The sequence below is a fragment of the Elephas maximus genome, chromosome 22 (genome assembly GCF_024166365.1).
Source record: "Elephas maximus indicus isolate mEleMax1 chromosome 22, mEleMax1 primary haplotype, whole genome shotgun sequence".
NCBI lineage: Eukaryota > Metazoa > Chordata > Mammalia > Proboscidea > Elephantidae > Elephas > Elephas maximus.
Genome location: NC_064840.1, coordinates 33,182,475 through 33,199,200, shown reverse-complemented (window position 1 = coordinate 33,199,200; position 16,726 = coordinate 33,182,475). Strand labels below are relative to the sequence as shown.

Sequence of the window (16,726 nt, the reverse complement as noted above, 5' to 3'; positions counted from 1 at the left end):
TAAGGAAGCTTTGCACTGATTGTTTCCCGCAGGGGCTCTGCAGGAGTATTCCAAAGGATATGCTGCTTTTTGAAACAGAATTATATCATTAGTACCTGCTGGGATTAATGCTGACATTGGGTTTATCCATCCTTACATCACCTCCTCTTGTTCAAAGGCTGAGGGTGATCTGACGAGCCCACCCACGCGCCGTGCCTGGGCTGGAGGTTTCGTTCTGTGTTAGGTTCTGTGTGTGTGTACGTGCATGTGCATGCCTGTATACATGTGTGCATACATGTACGTGTGTGTGTGTGTGTGCATGTGCATGTGTGCACTTATGTGTGTGTATATACGTGCATAGAGAGTGGGGAGTTAAAAAACAGAGAGGACTTGAACTACTGGGGAATCTGTAAAATTCCTCTGCTGGTCCCGGCATCCTGTGTCTGCTGCCCTGGTGCTCTTGGCCCTGGCTCTTTAATCCAGTGAGTTCTGAAGGGCCTGATTCTCAGGGCCTCAGGCCCACCTGTGGCAGGGCTGGTCAGGTATGTGTGGGCTTCCTGGCCTAGCCTTTGTGGCCCAAGTGTGTTCTGCCCACAGATAGTGAAACTCCTTGGTCTCACGCTTGCTGTCCTGTAAAATGTTCCCTGCTTCCACCCGGGCCCAGGAGGCCCAGAGTGACCCGCAGCCAAGCCTGCCTGAGAGCAGAAGATACCCTTCTGCTCTCCTGACTGGACTGTGCTCAGCAGGACCCGTGCCGGTGCGCCCTACCCATGGGCTTCACAGCCAAAGCCTCTGGGAAGTGGGTTCTGTACCTTCTCACAGTCCCTGCTGAACTGATAGCACCTTGCCTGGGCTGCAGGGCCTGGTGCCCACTCCCACCCCGCCACTGCCAACCCCCTATACCCGATCCAGCTGCTGTGTGCATCATTGTGAACCACGCACAGAAACTCACTTTGCTCTTTGTCTGTTTCTTTGGCAGGTTGGTGGTCGGAGCCAGCTGTATCCTTTGCTAGTGTGGAGGTGACAGGCTGCTGCTCTTGCCTTCCTGGGGGTGGAAGCCACGTCCCCAGCCCCTCACCTCTGCAGGGCGGGTGCTTTGCTGCCTGGAGCCCAGTGCTTTACGGGGCCACTTGGGGTGGTGACCTTTGCCCTGGGACCACCCGAGGCTGACCTCCTGTGGCTGGGGCTTCCTGGAGGTGTCTCCTGAGGTTTGCATTGGGACGGCTGAGCCCACCAGGGCAGCTGGACGGGGGCTTCATCCTTCAGAGAGAGCGGTAAACCAGGAGCTCAGAGAGCAGCGCAGAGCGCCGGGGGTCAGGGGAGAGGACTTGGGGGAGATGAAAGCGTTTGCTGAGCATAGGTTGCTGGCGGCTGACTTGTGTCTGTCAGGGATCGACCTCTTCCTCCCTGGGAGCCCCAGCTGGAGGCTCTCTGTCACCATGTGGATGTTGACGAGGTTAAACTCCAGGGCCGGCCTCTCCGTGGGGCTAGAGGGAACACCCTGTGCTCGGGCTGGCAGAGCTGCTGCCCCTGGGACCTGAGCAAGAGGGATGTGTGTGCAGGGCCTCTGCATTTTGCCTCGTCCTGAGAGCCTCCACCTGGGGCCAGGGCTGGCTGGGGACTGGTGGGGCACTGGTGGGCTTGCACCTTGTTCCTGTGGTTTCGTGGCTCCACTAGCCTTCCTTAACCTACCCGCTGGCAGACGTTGCCCTGGAGTGTGCCGGCTTCCTCTCTGGCCTGGGCCTGGACACCACGGTGATGATGCGCAGCATCCCCCTTCGGGGCTTTGACCAGGTAGTGTCCTGTTGCCCCCACCTAGCCGCTCTGCCCCTGAGGGCCGCACGGCCCTGCCCCTACCCCTGCCAGCCCAGGCACCATGCAGGTGTGAACCAGGAGCGAGGTCTGAATCTTTAGGCCTGGAATTGAACCGGATTATTGACAAAATATAAGAGTGCACGTGCCAGAGAGTGGAGGGCAGAGTTAGCCCACTGGGCGTGTGCTCAGCTGCTACAGACATAGCACGTTAAACTGAAGGCCCTCTGTGCACGGGGCGAGTCAGCACTTGCCGCCCAGTGTGGCTCCAAAAGGAAATGGCAAGGATGGTGGCAGGGGCACTGCCCCTAGCTTGGAGACCCCATCTCCCAGCTCCCTCCTCGCTGAGCCTTTTTGGGGTCTGAGTGGGGTGAGGCTCACCCAAGCTCAGCACCAGCCCAAGGAATGGGCAGGGACCCAGCAGGCAGGCCCTTGGATGCACCTGATTGCAGGGACAGCTGTGACGGCAGTGCCAGTCACCATGGGTGGAGCTGATATGCCGTGGGCAGTGAGCACAGCCGGTGGAGGCTCCTCAGAGCAGCACCATCCCAGGACCAGTCTGCCAGGCTGTTTTGATGGAGGCAGGGCCAGGTCCCAGCACTGCCCCAGGGTATGCCCCAGCAACCATCAAAAAGTGAAATTCTCCCACCCCGGTGACAAGGCCCCTGTGTGGCAGAGCCCCAATCCACTGCACAGTCCTTCCCGGGGCAGTGAATCGCCTGGAGGCAGGTGGCTGCCCTCTTCCGCTGGGCCATCCTGTACCTGGCGCTTGAGTGAGTACATCCTTCATCTGTAGTCATTTCTACCACGTCACTCTGCACCTACCCACTGAGCGCCCACAATGGGTCAAAGTGGTCCAGGAAGCATTTGAGCCTCGTGCTGCCCAGGGAGAGCGTGCAGGCAGTGACAGAGGAGTAGCAAGGAGGTTGCGCAGTTGTTGGGGAAAGGCCTGAGATGCAAAGGGGCCTGAAGGGGCCGAGGATGCTGGAAAGAGACCTCCACGTGGGCGAGGGCAGGGCTCTCTGCAGACTCCATGTTGAGGGCAGGGCGGAGCTGGAGGTCTGCAGGGATGCGGGTCCCTGGGTGCAAGTGAGCAAGCGAGCGAGGAGCAGTGGATTCGGGCCTGCTGTGGAGTGGGAGCATGTGTGAGGAACAGGAGCCAGGTGGGGACGCCAGGAGTCCAAGGCAGGCATTGGGTTGGCACAGGTTGGATGCTCAGGAGAGTCTGGTCCAGAGGTGGGGATTGGCAACGTTGAGGTGACCCCTTGCTTCCACCCTGGCCTAGGGAGTCCACAGTGGCCCCGGGGTGGACCCAGGTCCAGGAGAACCAGGCCCTTCAGAAATCATTGGATTAAGCAGCCAGGGCTGAGGGCACTAGGGTAGCTGGTGGCCCATGGATGGTCTGTATCCTGTGGGATCACCAGGGAGTGAGTCGGAGAGAGGAAAAGACAGGGTTGAGGTATGCCTGGGAGAAAGTGCGGACTTGCGAGATGGCACACGGGACAGGGCTTCAGGGAGGCAGTGTGCGCATGTCTCATGGGGCAAGGACTTGTGGTTCTGGTGGGCAGGCCCAGGGTGACTGGAGTAGACATGCAGCCCAAGCAGGCCCAGGGTGACTGGAATTGCCATGTGGCCCAAGCAGACCCAGGATGACCAGAATGGACATGCAGCCTGAGCAGACCTAGGGTGACTAGAACAGCTGTGTAGCCCAAGCAGGCCTGGGGTGACCAGAACAGGCACCATGTGGCCCACACAGGCCTAGAGTGACCAGATGGCTGCGTGACCCAAGCAGGCCCAGCAGTTTCCTTCAGACTGTGGCCAGAAGTCCCAGGGTTGTAAGGAGCCAGAAGGCTGTAGAAGGACAAGCAGCCCGGGGACAAGGGATGACATGCATCAGGACCCAGCCTTTGCTGAGGGAGGCCACCCGGCCCACTATTCCAGTATTCCAGACACTGGCTCTCCCTGAGCTGCTCAGAACAAGCTGGCACACCTGTGCAAATGTCAGGTGTTTGCTCCTGAGAGGACTTAAATGGAGACTGTTTATTTTCTCCTGAAAGAAGAGGTGGTGGGCCAACTGTGCCTCCAGCCTGCTCCAGCCAGACATCTGCTCTGACACACCCCTCACCCTAGTTGGGCCCCCACCATGGCTGAGTGTACATGGCCTTCCCAGGCTGGGAGGGAGAGCCAGGGGCCTCTCCACGGATGTCCCCCCTCACCCCTGGGTGTGAGGGCAGAGGCAGGGGGCCCACCCAATGGTAGAGGAAGTGGTCTGGCCTCATGGACAGGTGCTCAGTGACAGCACTGGACAAGCAGGGCCAGTGGGGGGAATAGCTACATCTGGTTAGCCTGGGGGCAGGGCAAGGAAGAAGAGGTGTTTCTCTGCCTTTGATGTTTTTAGTAAAGACTAAATGAGATAGCATCTAGACAAGAGCCAAAGGCGGTGTGTCTTGTCATCTAGTGCTGCTATAACAGAAACACCACAAGTGGGTGGCTTCAACAAACAGAAATTTTTTTTTAGGGGGATAGAAGTCAGAATTCAGGGTGCAGCTCTAGAGGAAGTCTTTCTCTCTCGTTCGGCTTAGAGGGAAAGTCCTTGTCCGTTCAACTTCTATTGCTTGGCTCCTTGGTGATCTTCTTGTGGCGTGGCGTCTGTCTTCCCCTATCTCTCCTTGGTCGTCTGTCCTACTCTGCTCCTTTTATATCTCCAAGATGATTGGCTAAAAACACCCTACACTGATGTAGCCTCTTAATGTAACAAAGAAAACCTATTCCCAAATTGGATTATCACCACAGGTATGTTGTTGTTGTTAGGTGCGACCCTACGTACAACAGAATCAAATACTGCCCGGTCCTGCACCATCTTCACAACTGTTATTATGCTTGATCCCATTGTTGCAGCCACTCTCATTGACGGTCTTCTTTTTCACTGACCCTCTACTTTACCAAGCATGATGCTCTTCTCCAGGGACTGATCCCTCCTGATAACATGACCAAAGTGGGTAAAACGAAGTCTCACCATGTTGGCTTCTAAGGAGCAGTCTGGCTGTACTTCTTCCAAGACAGATTTATTCATTCTTTTGGCAGTCCATGGTATATTCAATATTCAGGTGTAGGGCTTAGGATTTATAACACATATTTTGGGGGGACACATTTCAACCCATAACACCACGTGAATCCTGACCAAAGGATCCAGGGTCACATGTATGGCTCTGGAAGGGGTCGATGCTTCCCAGCCAAACCTTCAGCTTTACAGAGAAAGAGGGGGCCCGGCGGAAGGACAGTGGATACCTTCTCCAGACAGACTCCTATTGGGTTCTCGAGGCCTCCTGCCTGCCCTTGTCTCCCTGCCCAGTCCAGCTTCTTTGGCGGCCCTGGGCCTGGTACCATCACGTCAGGGGGCACATCCTGCCTTCTTGTGTCTGTGCTGAGATGTGTTCTTGCTCCGCTCTGTACATTGCAAGGAGCTGGTCCCCGAGTAGGGCCAGGCATGCCCTTTCCTCTCAGGGTTGTGATGTCAAGGTTGTGGTGTAGTATCTGGTTCTCACATGTGTTCTCTTGTGCTTGCAGCAAATGGCTTCCTTGGTCGCAGAGCACATGGAATCTCATGGCACCCAGTTCCTGAGAGGCTGCACACCCTTGCAGGTCAGAAGGCTCCCTGATGGCTGTCTCCAGGTGACCTGGGAGGACCGAGTCTCTGGCAGGGAAGACATGGGCACCTTTGACACTGTCCTGTGGGCCATCGGTAAGGGGTGCTGGGCCATACCCATGCATCTGTCTCAGGTCCCCAGGACCCCTGAAAAGGGATCCTCATCTCCTTCCTGTCAGCTCCAAGGGTCTCCCTCACCTGCTGACTCTTAGGCAGGTGGCTACTACACAGCACCCCTCTACACCAAGCCCATTGGGCAGTATGCCCCTGACCCGTCCATCTTACCATCCTAAGCACCAAGCCACTTCATGTTTTCCCAGTACCATCTAATCTTGTTCTGAAAGAACACATCAGAGAGGTCTGGATGGAGGGAAGCAGGCAGCTAGATCGTTGTTATTTAGGAGGCTAAATGGCCCTCCTGACTTCATGTCCCTTTAGATAGAAACCTATACGTTCCCTACTAGGTTTAAATTAGCCTAGGTATATTTCTCTTTAGCAAATGAGATCTGTTTTCCATCATAGTTTCAAGCTAGCTGTTGTTAGCACCTACAGACGATCCAGATTTCTAAGTTTGAAGCAGCATTTTTATAGCTCCCAGTACTTTCCAGTGGCTGGCTCAGGGCTCTGCAGAGTCATCACGTGCTGCGGGGGGGGGGGGGGGGGTCTTAATGGCCTTTCCAATGCCACACTTCATGGCTTTCCAAAGACAATATCCAGGGATGGTGCAGAGAGGCCTTGGGGCCTTCTGGCCCAGTGGGTGGGACCGGCTACTGCCTGGCTCCTGGAGGGTTTAAATTCTCACCGCCCCCCCAGTTTCTGAGAACCCTACATCCTACTGTACACAGGGGTGAAGGCCGAACAGGTATGGCTGTGACAGGCAGCCACAGGCAAGGGGGCTGGGGAGATCAGAGGAGCTGTTTCTGGTTTGGACCCTACACCCCTGAGCCTGCACCCCAGGCAGCTGGCCCCTTGAGGAGAGGGGTGGAGAGTGTGGCGCAGCCAGGGGGGACCTTCCTCAGAGCTGGACCACTGGGGGAGACTGGGAAGAGCAGCTTGAGCCTGGGGGAGGGGGAGTCTGGAGGAAAGGCGTCCTGGCCCTGACTGCCTAGTAGAGGGTCCCTACTGTGGGGCTGCCCCGGCCATCGGTGAACCAGGTGTCCTCGTTAGTGAGGGCGGTACAGCCAGCGGGTGCAGCATACCTGCTTGGAGGTCCCTGCCCACCTTGTGACTTGCAGCTCCTAGTTTTCTCAATTGACCTGTCAACTTACATGTTCAAAGTTGGAACAGCTGAGTTTTTGCTTTCTTGCTGCAGTGACCCTGTCCTGGGATCTGGGTCCAGAGTGGTATCACTGTCAGGGACATTGTCTGCTTCCGGTCACCACAGGGTGTTAATGAGCACCCCAGGGCTGTTTGTCTGGGGTGGGTCCCAGTGCTTCTGGGTGGGATGGGAGATAAAGCTGTGCCACCAAGCAGTGCATTTCTGGAAAAGCCAGTCTGTTTTCTCTGAGTTGTTTGGAATGAATGGAGATTAGAAATGGAAGCACATTGGTGGAGGAGTCAGACCCTTTACTCTTGTGGAGCAGACACAGGGCAGATTTGACAAGCTGGGAAAGGGCCCCAGGTTCCCTGAAGTGAATTTTGTACGTCTTGACCTAAAGTTGATAAATTACTAAAAGAAATATTCTTGATCAAAAGTAAATTTTAAGTGGTTTTGTTGTGGTAAACACTATGAAAAATTGTGTGACTTTTCAGACTTAGAAGAACAAAACCCCATTGCCGTCGAGTCGATTTCAACTCATAGTGATGCTATAGGGCAGAGCAGAACTACCCCATAGGGTTTCCAAGGAGCAGCTGGTGAATTCAAACCGCTGATCTTCTGGTTAGCAGCTAAGCTCTTAACCACTGAGCCAACAGGGCTCCCATAGAAGGACAAGCGAATCTTTATTCTCTTGAACTCCATTCCAAGCGGTGAGGTGACAGGGTCTTGCCCTCCCCATAGCAGCCCCCTGTCTCACCGATGTCTCTCCACAGCCCACCTGCCCACCATGATGACTGCAGCTCAGAGGACATGGGGCTGAGCCATCGGAAAGCCTTGGTGTGCCCCTGGCTCCCCGGTGGAGCCTCCTGCAGCAGAGCTGCTGTGGCCTGAATGTCCACCTCCCCTACTGGGAGTCAGCCATATTTTTTATATTTTCAAAAAGCACATCCCCCAGACAGCCTGCCCAGCCTGATTGATGCTGTGGGTGGAAGCTCTCGGAGCCCTTGGCCCCTGACCCTGGCTCCCAGAGCAGCACAGCAGCCGTGGTGGTTTTTTGGCGCAGCCTCTAGGGCTGCTTGGGCATGTGCTGACTCTGCCTTTGGCTTCCGGGCCGTAGTTTTGTAAACATTCAGGAGCCACTTCCCAGTTGAGGAACTAGGCTTGTTTTCTGCCAGCTAAACTGATAAGCCAGGCATTATTTTTACTTGCAATAAAGCATGATCTGCTCCCGAAGGTTAAAATCAAATGCTGTCAGATGCTACACAGCTGGCAAATGGAGCATTTCCTCCCCGACAGTGCTTTCCAGTCCAAAGGGAGCCACCTGGGTCAACCAAGCTGGGTTTGTTGACGCGTGCTTTAAAAACAAAAAAGGGAAGGACTCTCTACCCGCCCCCCCCCGCCGCAGACACACATGCAGAAGCAATGGTGTGCACGGCAGGGGGGCTTCAGGGTCTGCACAGGGCCTGCTGTGGCCGGCTGCCCAAGTGGCCCCAGAGAGTGGTGCCGGCTACTGCGCCACGGCCGTGAAGAACAAGGATGAGGGATCAGCAGCGAGGCCTCCAAGTCCTCCTACACAGCCTTGATCTCCACGCGGGGGATTACTCACATGAGCTGGTAAGGCAGTTAATTGCTGCGCAGGGGGCCCGCTCATTGTTTGCCTCTGAATCACCCACCCACACCAGGTGTCTCAGATAATAGACTGGGAACTCGCCGCGCGGAGGATTTCCTGTCTGCAGATGTGCCGATTATGGCGCTGAGTGAAGATAGTCAGCCTGCTCTGGGCTCGAATTCGCCCCGCGGAGTTAACCAGTTGTGGCCTGAATCCCGGCTGTCTGCTGAACGGGAGCTGGAGCAGGATGGGGCATCTGAATAGACGACTCTAAGTGCAAACACTCCTGAGCTTGAGCTGGGCTTTGCTTAGATTTTTTTGTACAGAATGGATAGAGTGCCTTCAGATCAAAGCCTTGGGAAAAGCGGGAGCAGAAATTGTCATGTGCCATCAGCTTCCTAGCCCCTCTAGACAGTTGTCTGTCCCTCCCCTTGGGTCAGGATGAAGGCTCTGACAGGTAGTCATCACGGGGTCCTGCAATCCCGTAATCCGGGGTGGCTGTGGTCCTGTCCATCCACTTGGAGTGCTGGGGAAGGCAGTCCCAGGCCTCCTGGGCCCTCGCTGCTGGCCATTGGAAGAAGAGCTCTTGCCACTTACCTGCATGAAAGTCCGCAGTTAGGTCATTTCTGGGCCTGTCACATGTTGCCAAGTGACCAGCAAGCCCTGGCTCCCCAGGTACCCGAGGCTCTGTTCTCCGTCCTTTCATCCAGGCAGTACCCTGAGCCTGCTCCACATACAGCCCACTCTCACTGTGTTTTCTTGGGGACTACAGCCAAGTGAGGCTGATGGTGCCCAGAAGACAATGTGCCAGACCACACACCCAGCCCTCGGCGCCCAGGGTGGGCAGCCTGGGTCGCCTCCCCAACCCGCCCTGCCTCCTCTCACCCTTTACCGTGGAAGTCTTGCCGCACTCCTAGACCAGCCTCATGGCTCAGCTGTGGTCAGCGGGTGGCTCTGTCACACCACAGACACGTCACTGCAGAATTCTTCCACTGGTGCCGTGCTGTGTTTGTGGGCACATCCAGACCAGGGCTTCCAACTAGTTTGTTCTAATTCAAACCCCAGCTGAGAATTTGCTTGTCTAACAATTTCCCAGGCAATGTTAATGCTGCTTGTTAGGAACCAACTCTGAGAACCACTAGTCAGAGCATGATTCTTAAAATTTGTTATACAGAAGCATCACCTGGGAATCCTGTTTTGAAGCCCTGGTGGCTCAGTGATTAAGAGCTTGGCTGCTAATCAAAAGGTTGGCGGTTCGAATCTACTAGCTGCTCCCTGGAAACCCTGTGGGACAGTTGTATTCTGTCCTTTAAGGTCCCCGTGACTTAGAATTAACAGCAACGGGTTTGGTTTTTTTTTGGTGGGGGCAGCAGATCTTGTTAAAATATAGATTCTGAGTCAGCGTATCTGGGGTAGAAATGCAAATTCTCAGCAGGGGTTCGAACCTCAACAAACTAGTTGGTAGCCCTGATCCAGATAGCATGAGAGGGGGCAGCTGTACAGAACCTAGCCCTACCCTGGGAACCGTGGGTGGGGCCCTGAGCCCAGCAAGAGGGAAGGGGCAGCTCAGGCCTCCCCCATACCTCTCAGCTCGGGCTCCACGTGGATGTTGGGGCCACCGGAGCTGATGGGTGTTGCTGTCGGCCAGGAGCTCCTTCTGAGCCCCTCCAGGCCTGTTCTCTGGGGCTGCGTCCTAGTTGCAGCTGTACAGAGCACGTGCCTGGCATGTTCTTCCCTGTGGGGGTCTGTAGTTGTGATGGCCCCACCCGGCCCTCATGTGGAGGACAGCTTGGGGACAGACGCCTGGCCCGCCCAGTGCCACTCCCTCCCTGCTCTCAGGATGGAGTGTGTCTGCCTTTTGTCAAGGTGCCTCTCTGCTCTCACACCTGGGTTGTAAGTGCCTCTCAGATAGTCCAAAGCCTTTTATTTCAGTGCAGATCCTGAGATTGTAATTATCAAGCTCAAGAGAGGCCCAGATCTGGTGGTGGTAGTTTTGCAGGGGAAGAGAACACACACAATGTGGAACTCTCCCCACAGGCACCTCCCAAACCCTGTGCCCACAGCCCAGGGACGCGAGCCACACCAAGGCCACGCTGCTCACCCTGGCAGTGCACTGCCCCTCCTGAGGCAGCACCGCGAGCTTGGTGCCTGTGTTCACCACAACCCAACTCCCCTTCGGCCTAGACAATTACAAGGCCAGGTAAAGGCAGGAAGCAGCCTGCTCTGTGCTCACTTGGCCTTTTGCTTTCCCTTGGGTAGCCTGACACAGCTGCCTCAGACTGAGGATCCACATGGCCAGGTGAGAGGCCAGACCGTGTGCTGGTGTGCTCCCGGGTCCAGAGTCTGCAGTGCCACTAGACCCACCTCTGGCCACTGTCTGTCTGGGTCTTCTTACCGACTCAACCTCATACTCACTGGTACTTAGTGGAAACCAAGTAAGAAAAACCTGGGTGGGTAATGGAAGCAGCTGGAAATGCCTGTGCTTGGGGACCAAGGCTGCAGGCAGGAGGTGGGCTGGCCACCATTAGTAGGCAGAGCAGGCAGGTCCCCAGGTATGGGAGCTTCCGGCTGATTCCATTACCCACTCGCTGTTCTGTCTGGATCTCAGCACCTCGTCTGCCCTGTCACCCTCCTGCTGGCACTTAAATCTCACTCATTACATGGATTGTCCTTTGCTCATCATGACATGTGCTCCAGGCAGCCATGAAATTGGAGGGAATGCTGGCTGATGAGAAAGGGCTGGGAAATTGGATGTGGCCTTCAGCCCGGTGCCCCTGAGCTGGAGAGAGCAGGTAGTCACCTCCAAGGGCAGCCGCCAAGGTGGTGTTCAGTCTTTAGCCTTCTTGGCTCCTCCCTGGGAAACAGATGGGCTGGCGAGCAGGGTGGCCGAGTCCCCCCCAGGCCAGGGGCAGCAGCTGGTGGGGCTCTGCACTATCCCAGCTGTGCTGAGAGCTTGGGCGGAATGCAGCTCCTGCCACCACATCAGGCCCAGGTGTCCCTGGAAGGTTTGTGCTGGGAGGGAGGGGACTGTGCTCCCTGATGTCACTGTGTGGCCCTGGGGAAGTGGGAAGCATGTGGGGATGCCATGGTCACACGGACTCAATCTACAGGATTAGGTTGTATCCTGAGTTAATTTCTTTTGAGATAGAAAAGAGAGAATTGAGCAGAGAGAAGAACCTCATACCACCAAGAAAGAAGAGCTGGGGGTCGACCATGTCTTATGGACCCAGGGTCCCTGCACTGGGAAGCTCCCAGACAAGGACCTTCCCCCAGAGCAAACAGAGAGAGAAAGCCTTCCCCTAGAGCCAGCTCCCTGGGGTCACTGTGTGGCCCCGGGGAAGTGGGAAGCATGTGGGGATGTCGTGGTCACATGGTCCCCTGGCGGGCCTTCCCAGTTAGCAGAGAGGCTTGGCCTGGGGAGGGAGGAGCTCCCTGCCAGGCACATGGGTGCAGCCACGCATCTCTGCAGTGCGGGCTCAGAGGAGGAGGTGGAGGTTTCAATGCCACAAGGGAGAGGGTCACCACATCTATTATGTAAAAAGACAAGACAATGGCAATGTCTATAACTGACTGAGGAAAGGCCAAACTAAAAAACCCACTACTGTCTAGTTGATTTCAAGTCATAGTGACCCTGTAGGACAGAGTAGAACTGCCCATAGGGTTTCCAAAGCTGTAAATCTTGACAGAAGCAGAGTGCCACATCTTTCCCCTGTGGAGCAGCTGGTGGGTTTGAATCACTGACCTTTTGGTTAGCAGGTAAGTGCTTAACCACTGCACCGCCAGAGCTCTTCTGAGGAAAGTCAGGAACAGGTAATTCACAAAAGGAGGAAATAGAGGTTGTTATGGATTGAATTGTGTCCCCTGAAAATGTGTGTCAACTTGCCTAGGCCATGATTCCCAATATTGTGTGGTTGTTCACCATTTTGTGATCTGATGTGATTTATCCTGTGTGTTGTAGATCCTAACCTCTATGATGTTAACGAGGCAGGCTTAGAGGCAGTTATGTTAATGAGGCAGAACTCAATCTACAGGATTAGGTTGTATCTTGAGTTAATTTCTTTTGAGACTCCAGCAGAGAGGAGAGGGACCTCATACCACCAAGAAAGAAGAGCTGGAAGTGGAGCATGTCCTTTGGACCCGGGGTCCCTGCACTGAGAAGCTCCTAGACAAGGACCTTCCCCCAGAGCAAACAGAGAGAGAAAGCCTTCCCCTAGAGCTGGTGCCCTGAATAGGGACTTCTAGCCTCCTAAACTGTGAGAGAATAAATTTCTTTTTGTTAAAGCCGTCTACTTGTGGTATTTCTGTTATAGCAGCACTAGCTAAGACAGTGATAATTAATGCGCTGCCAAAACCAACTAAATTTCACCAGTCATCACAGAGTACAAATTGTAGCAGCGCTGAGTGGAGCCTCCAAGCCACCTCTCTGCCCTCGAGAACACCACTGGGCACGGAGCAGTGTGTGATGAGAGTGCCTTCATCTGTCTGTCTGGTTGTCCCCCCTCTGACGACCTGCCCCAAGGGAGTAAACCAAGACAGGTTCAGACCAACGATCCACTGCTGCCATCTGTGTGTCCAGAAAAGCATAAAGGCACAGCCATCCATTGTCCCACCTGGAAAAAGTGGCACTTGGCAAACCTGGCGCTGGAAGTGCGGGCAGATCCTGTGAAACAGGGAGGAGGCAGCGTGCGGTGCCAGGGTTGACAGAACACTGATGGAGACACACATGTAGCACAGGGTAGACAGAGACCCCGGGTCCCCAAATCGTCTGAAATATATCACTGTTATATTTGCATGTTAAAAATTTTAATGAGAGGGAAATGATCCAGGGCACATTTGCCTGTGTCTTGCTTTTTATGCCACTTACTCCCCAGCCTGGGTGTTGCTGCTGTTGGCTGCTGGCTCCGACGCCCAGCACACCACCCTGCACCTTCCACCCGGTTCTGGCATTGTGCTACAGGGGGTATGCACTGTCTGATCAGGTCCTCCAGCACCTGGGAGGTGACCCTGCTCTGAGCAGGAGGAAATAGAACATTAGTGGGTTCCAGGGTGTGTCCGAGGTCACCGAACATCATGGCTGACTGGAGCTGCTGCCAGTGCGCCTCTGTCCTCGAGGCTACTTTGGGGATTGCGCCCAGTTGCTACTTAGTGAGGCCCATGACCAGGTCGTAGGGCCTGAGCTATGGTGCGGTCTGGCGGCGTGGGTACCTGGGCTGAGCTGAACTGCTGCGCACCAGGGCTTCCTTGCACAGGCCCGGGGGCACAACCCCCACCCAGCGGACGCTGCTTTTGTTAGTGCTGTGTGGTTGCCTTCTGTGGCACGTGTCTTAGTCATCTAGTGCTGCTATAACAGAAATACCACAAGTGGATGGCTTTAACGAAGAGGAATTTCTTCTCTCACTGTCTAGTAGGCTACAAGTCTAAATTCAGGATGTCAGCTCCAGGGGAGGGCTTTCTCTCTCTGTCAGCTCTGGGGAAGGTCCTTGTCATCAGTCTTCCTTTGGTCTGGGAGCATCTCAGCACAGGAACCTCAGGCCCAAAGGGCACGCTCTGCTCCCAGCCACTGCTTGCTTGGCAGTATGAGGTTCCCAACTCTCTGCTTGCTTCCCTTTCCTTTTATCTCTTGTAAGATAAAAAGTGGTGCAGGCTACACCCTAGGGAAACTCCATTTATATTGGATGAGGGCTGTGACCTTAGTAAGGGTGTTACAATTCCACCCAGATCCTTTTTAACCACAGGCAGAGATTATGATTTATAACACATGGGAAAACCATAAAATGAGGGACAACCATACATGGCCTAACCAAGTTGACACATTTTGTGGGGGGACGTAATTCAATCCATGACAGTGTGTTCATCATGTTCACTCCAGAAAGGTCGATTGAGTACCTCCTGTGTGCCCAGTGTTCACACTGTGTCTTTAATCCATCCCTCCTCCCATCCCACCCTCCATGTATTTCTCCGTATTAGTGGCTTCATTCCTATGCTCCCATATGCTTTCCACGTTTAGGTACAGAGCAACCCAATTTCTGTGTCCTAGAAAATCCCGAGTGTGAAATGGGCTATGGATGCCATCTAGTTCCTCATCTGCACTGTTGCCTCATCTCCTTCAGGTCCTCTGAACCCCCAGGTCTACAGCTACTTTGAGGTACGTGAGCAGATGCACTTGGCCTCCTGTGACTGGCCAGGGAGGGAGTGCAGGCTTGAGGTCCCCAGACACAGCCACATCCAAGCAGGGCATGCCTCCCAGCTGCCAGCTCTGTCCACCTTCCGGGTGGTTGGTCCTGAAATGCAAAATGGTGACGGGGTGGTAAGCTAGCCATCCTGCACTGGGTCCTGTGGAGAGACCTCTGCCCAGAAGGATTCCCAGCTCATCAAGCAGACTCCCTTCTGCTCATGGAACCTCGAGCCGTCCTTGCCAGGTGTTTCCCAAATGCCCAAGGGGTCCTCTGTGTCCTGAGGTCCAGAAACCCAGGCCATCTCATCCAGGGACAAGACATTGGCCCAGGTGGCACATTCCAGTCCAGATGTCCTCAGGCCTGGATTCATAATCCTTTAGTGCCTGGTGTTGACTTAAGCAGAAAAGCACAACACTGACCGTGGGTGGAGACCACTGAGAAACGTGTTCACAGCAAGCTTCCAGATAAGGCCTGGCATCTCGTTGTTTGGTGTGATTCACCGTTGGTGCCGCCCAAGTGCCTGACTCCTGGACAAGCAGTGAGAGGCTGGAGCCAGCCTCCCCACAAGCGTGAGAAGCATGGCTTAGCAGAGCCTTTCTGTTTTGACTTCCAGCTCAAGGAGAGCAGCTGGCGACTTAGGGTTTTCCCTTTCACAGGGGTTCCGACTTCCCCACGCTCACACGAGTATGTGCTGGCCTCATGCTTACTGTCCCTGAGCTGTGGGAATATGCCTTTGAAACTAATCACCTTCACATTGGGAGTCACCCTGAGCCGTGGAAGCCAAGAGGAGCCAACCCCCTATTGCTGCACTGCCTCACCCGCTGGCTGGGCCAGGCCACTCACCCCTGGGTCTGAGATGGCGTTCCTCTGAAGTTGGGGGAAGAATAGGACCTCTTTAGGCAGCTGGGCCTGACAGGGCCCGTATGCCACCCTCCTTGGGGCCACACTGTGTCAAGCTCAAGAGAGGAAGCAGTGCCAGCACCCCTGGGGAACAGTCATCCCTGGCCCCTCCTGACCTCTGAACCCCAAAACAAGATGGGCGCTGAGCCAGCTGTGGTGCTTGGGGCGTGGGTGTGTGTTCAGTCAGAGACCCGGCTGACCCAACTCCTCTCAGCTCTGGATGTCTGGAAGCGAGGCTGCTTGCCAGGCAGCACTGCGGGCAGAGAGGACAAGGGCTGGGCCTCTAACCTGAAGCCCCTGGAGCCCGGGAGACGGCTTCTATCCTACTGACTCGGAAAATTGAAATTCTGAGCAGGGTGTGGGAACATGTCCCCACAGGCCCGTCACACAGTGTCCCACTCCTGGGACCGGGGGACACAGATCAAGTCCCCATCCACGGCGACACAGTCTGGGGGTGAGCGGAAGCATAAGCCTACTGTGACATGCTGCCTGTGCCGAGTATGATGTCACAGGCGTGAATGCAGTGGGGGAGAGTGGAGGGTGCTTCTGAGGTAGCCTTGGGGCTGCAGGGGGTCAGGAGGGGAGTGCTGCAGCCCCAGGAAGGGCCCTGTCAGGACTCACGAGGTGCCAGGTGAGCACAGGCCCCTCACCAGGCCATAGGCAAGTCTTGTGCAGAGTGCAGTGCCCCACCTTGCAGATGCACGCACCCTGTGGCCTCGCACACTTCCAGGACAGGAGTCTTGGCTTCCTCAAGATTCTTTTTTTTTTTTTTTATCCAATTGCAAACTGATTGGTTTGGTATATTCCACGTCTTCCACTTCAGTGATTCTTTCTAAGGCCCATGGTCCCATTACGCTGGTGCCTGGGCCCTCAGATGGCTGCATCCATCTCTGCTCATACTCTTGCTCCATCCACAAGACGTCCAGGCCTGGGTTGGCAGATCCCACCGAGCCTGGTTCCCATCAGTAAGGAGGGATTTAGAGACCATGATCTGTGACTAGGGGTGCATGTTGCTATTGGGTTGTCATTGCTTCTAGATCTTTTCTGTGGACAGAACCCGGAAATTAGTATTTTTAAAAAGAAGTGAATTTCCAATTCAAATTTGACATTATAGGGTTTTAACTGTCTTCTTTGAATGACTCTGAAGATCTCTTTGCAGCTTGCTTTGTGTTTAGAATATTATCCTTTAAGGATGTACAGTCAAAATACAGACTCTTTAGGTCTCTTGAACAATTATTTTTCTGTGTGTTCTGTCACCAGCATCTACGCAATTAAGTTCATTTGTTTTAAGTTGTTTATGGATTTTAGGGATTTTTTACTTTTTCTGATTTAATTTTATTTTTTGA

General features: G+C 54.7%; 1 protein-coding gene across 5 annotated transcripts in view; it reads left to right on the top strand.

The window, feature by feature from the left end:
* The window catches only part of TXNRD2 (thioredoxin reductase 2), a 71,780-nt gene that overhangs the window by 38,623 nt on the left and 16,431 nt on the right, over nt 1-16,726 (top strand). For 4 of the 5 annotated variants that reach the window (XM_049865190.1, XM_049865188.1, XM_049865187.1 and 1 more), the window contains exons 9-11: nt 959-978; nt 1,682-1,773; nt 5,359-5,533. In XM_049865190.1, coding sequence (XP_049721147.1) covers nt 959-978; nt 1,682-1,773; nt 5,359-5,533 — 287 coding nt within the window. Of the gene's footprint in view, nt 1-958; nt 979-1,681; nt 1,774-5,358; nt 5,534-12,369; nt 16,111-16,726 lie in introns of those variants that run through there. The other variant, XM_049865189.1, reaches the window with a different exon arrangement.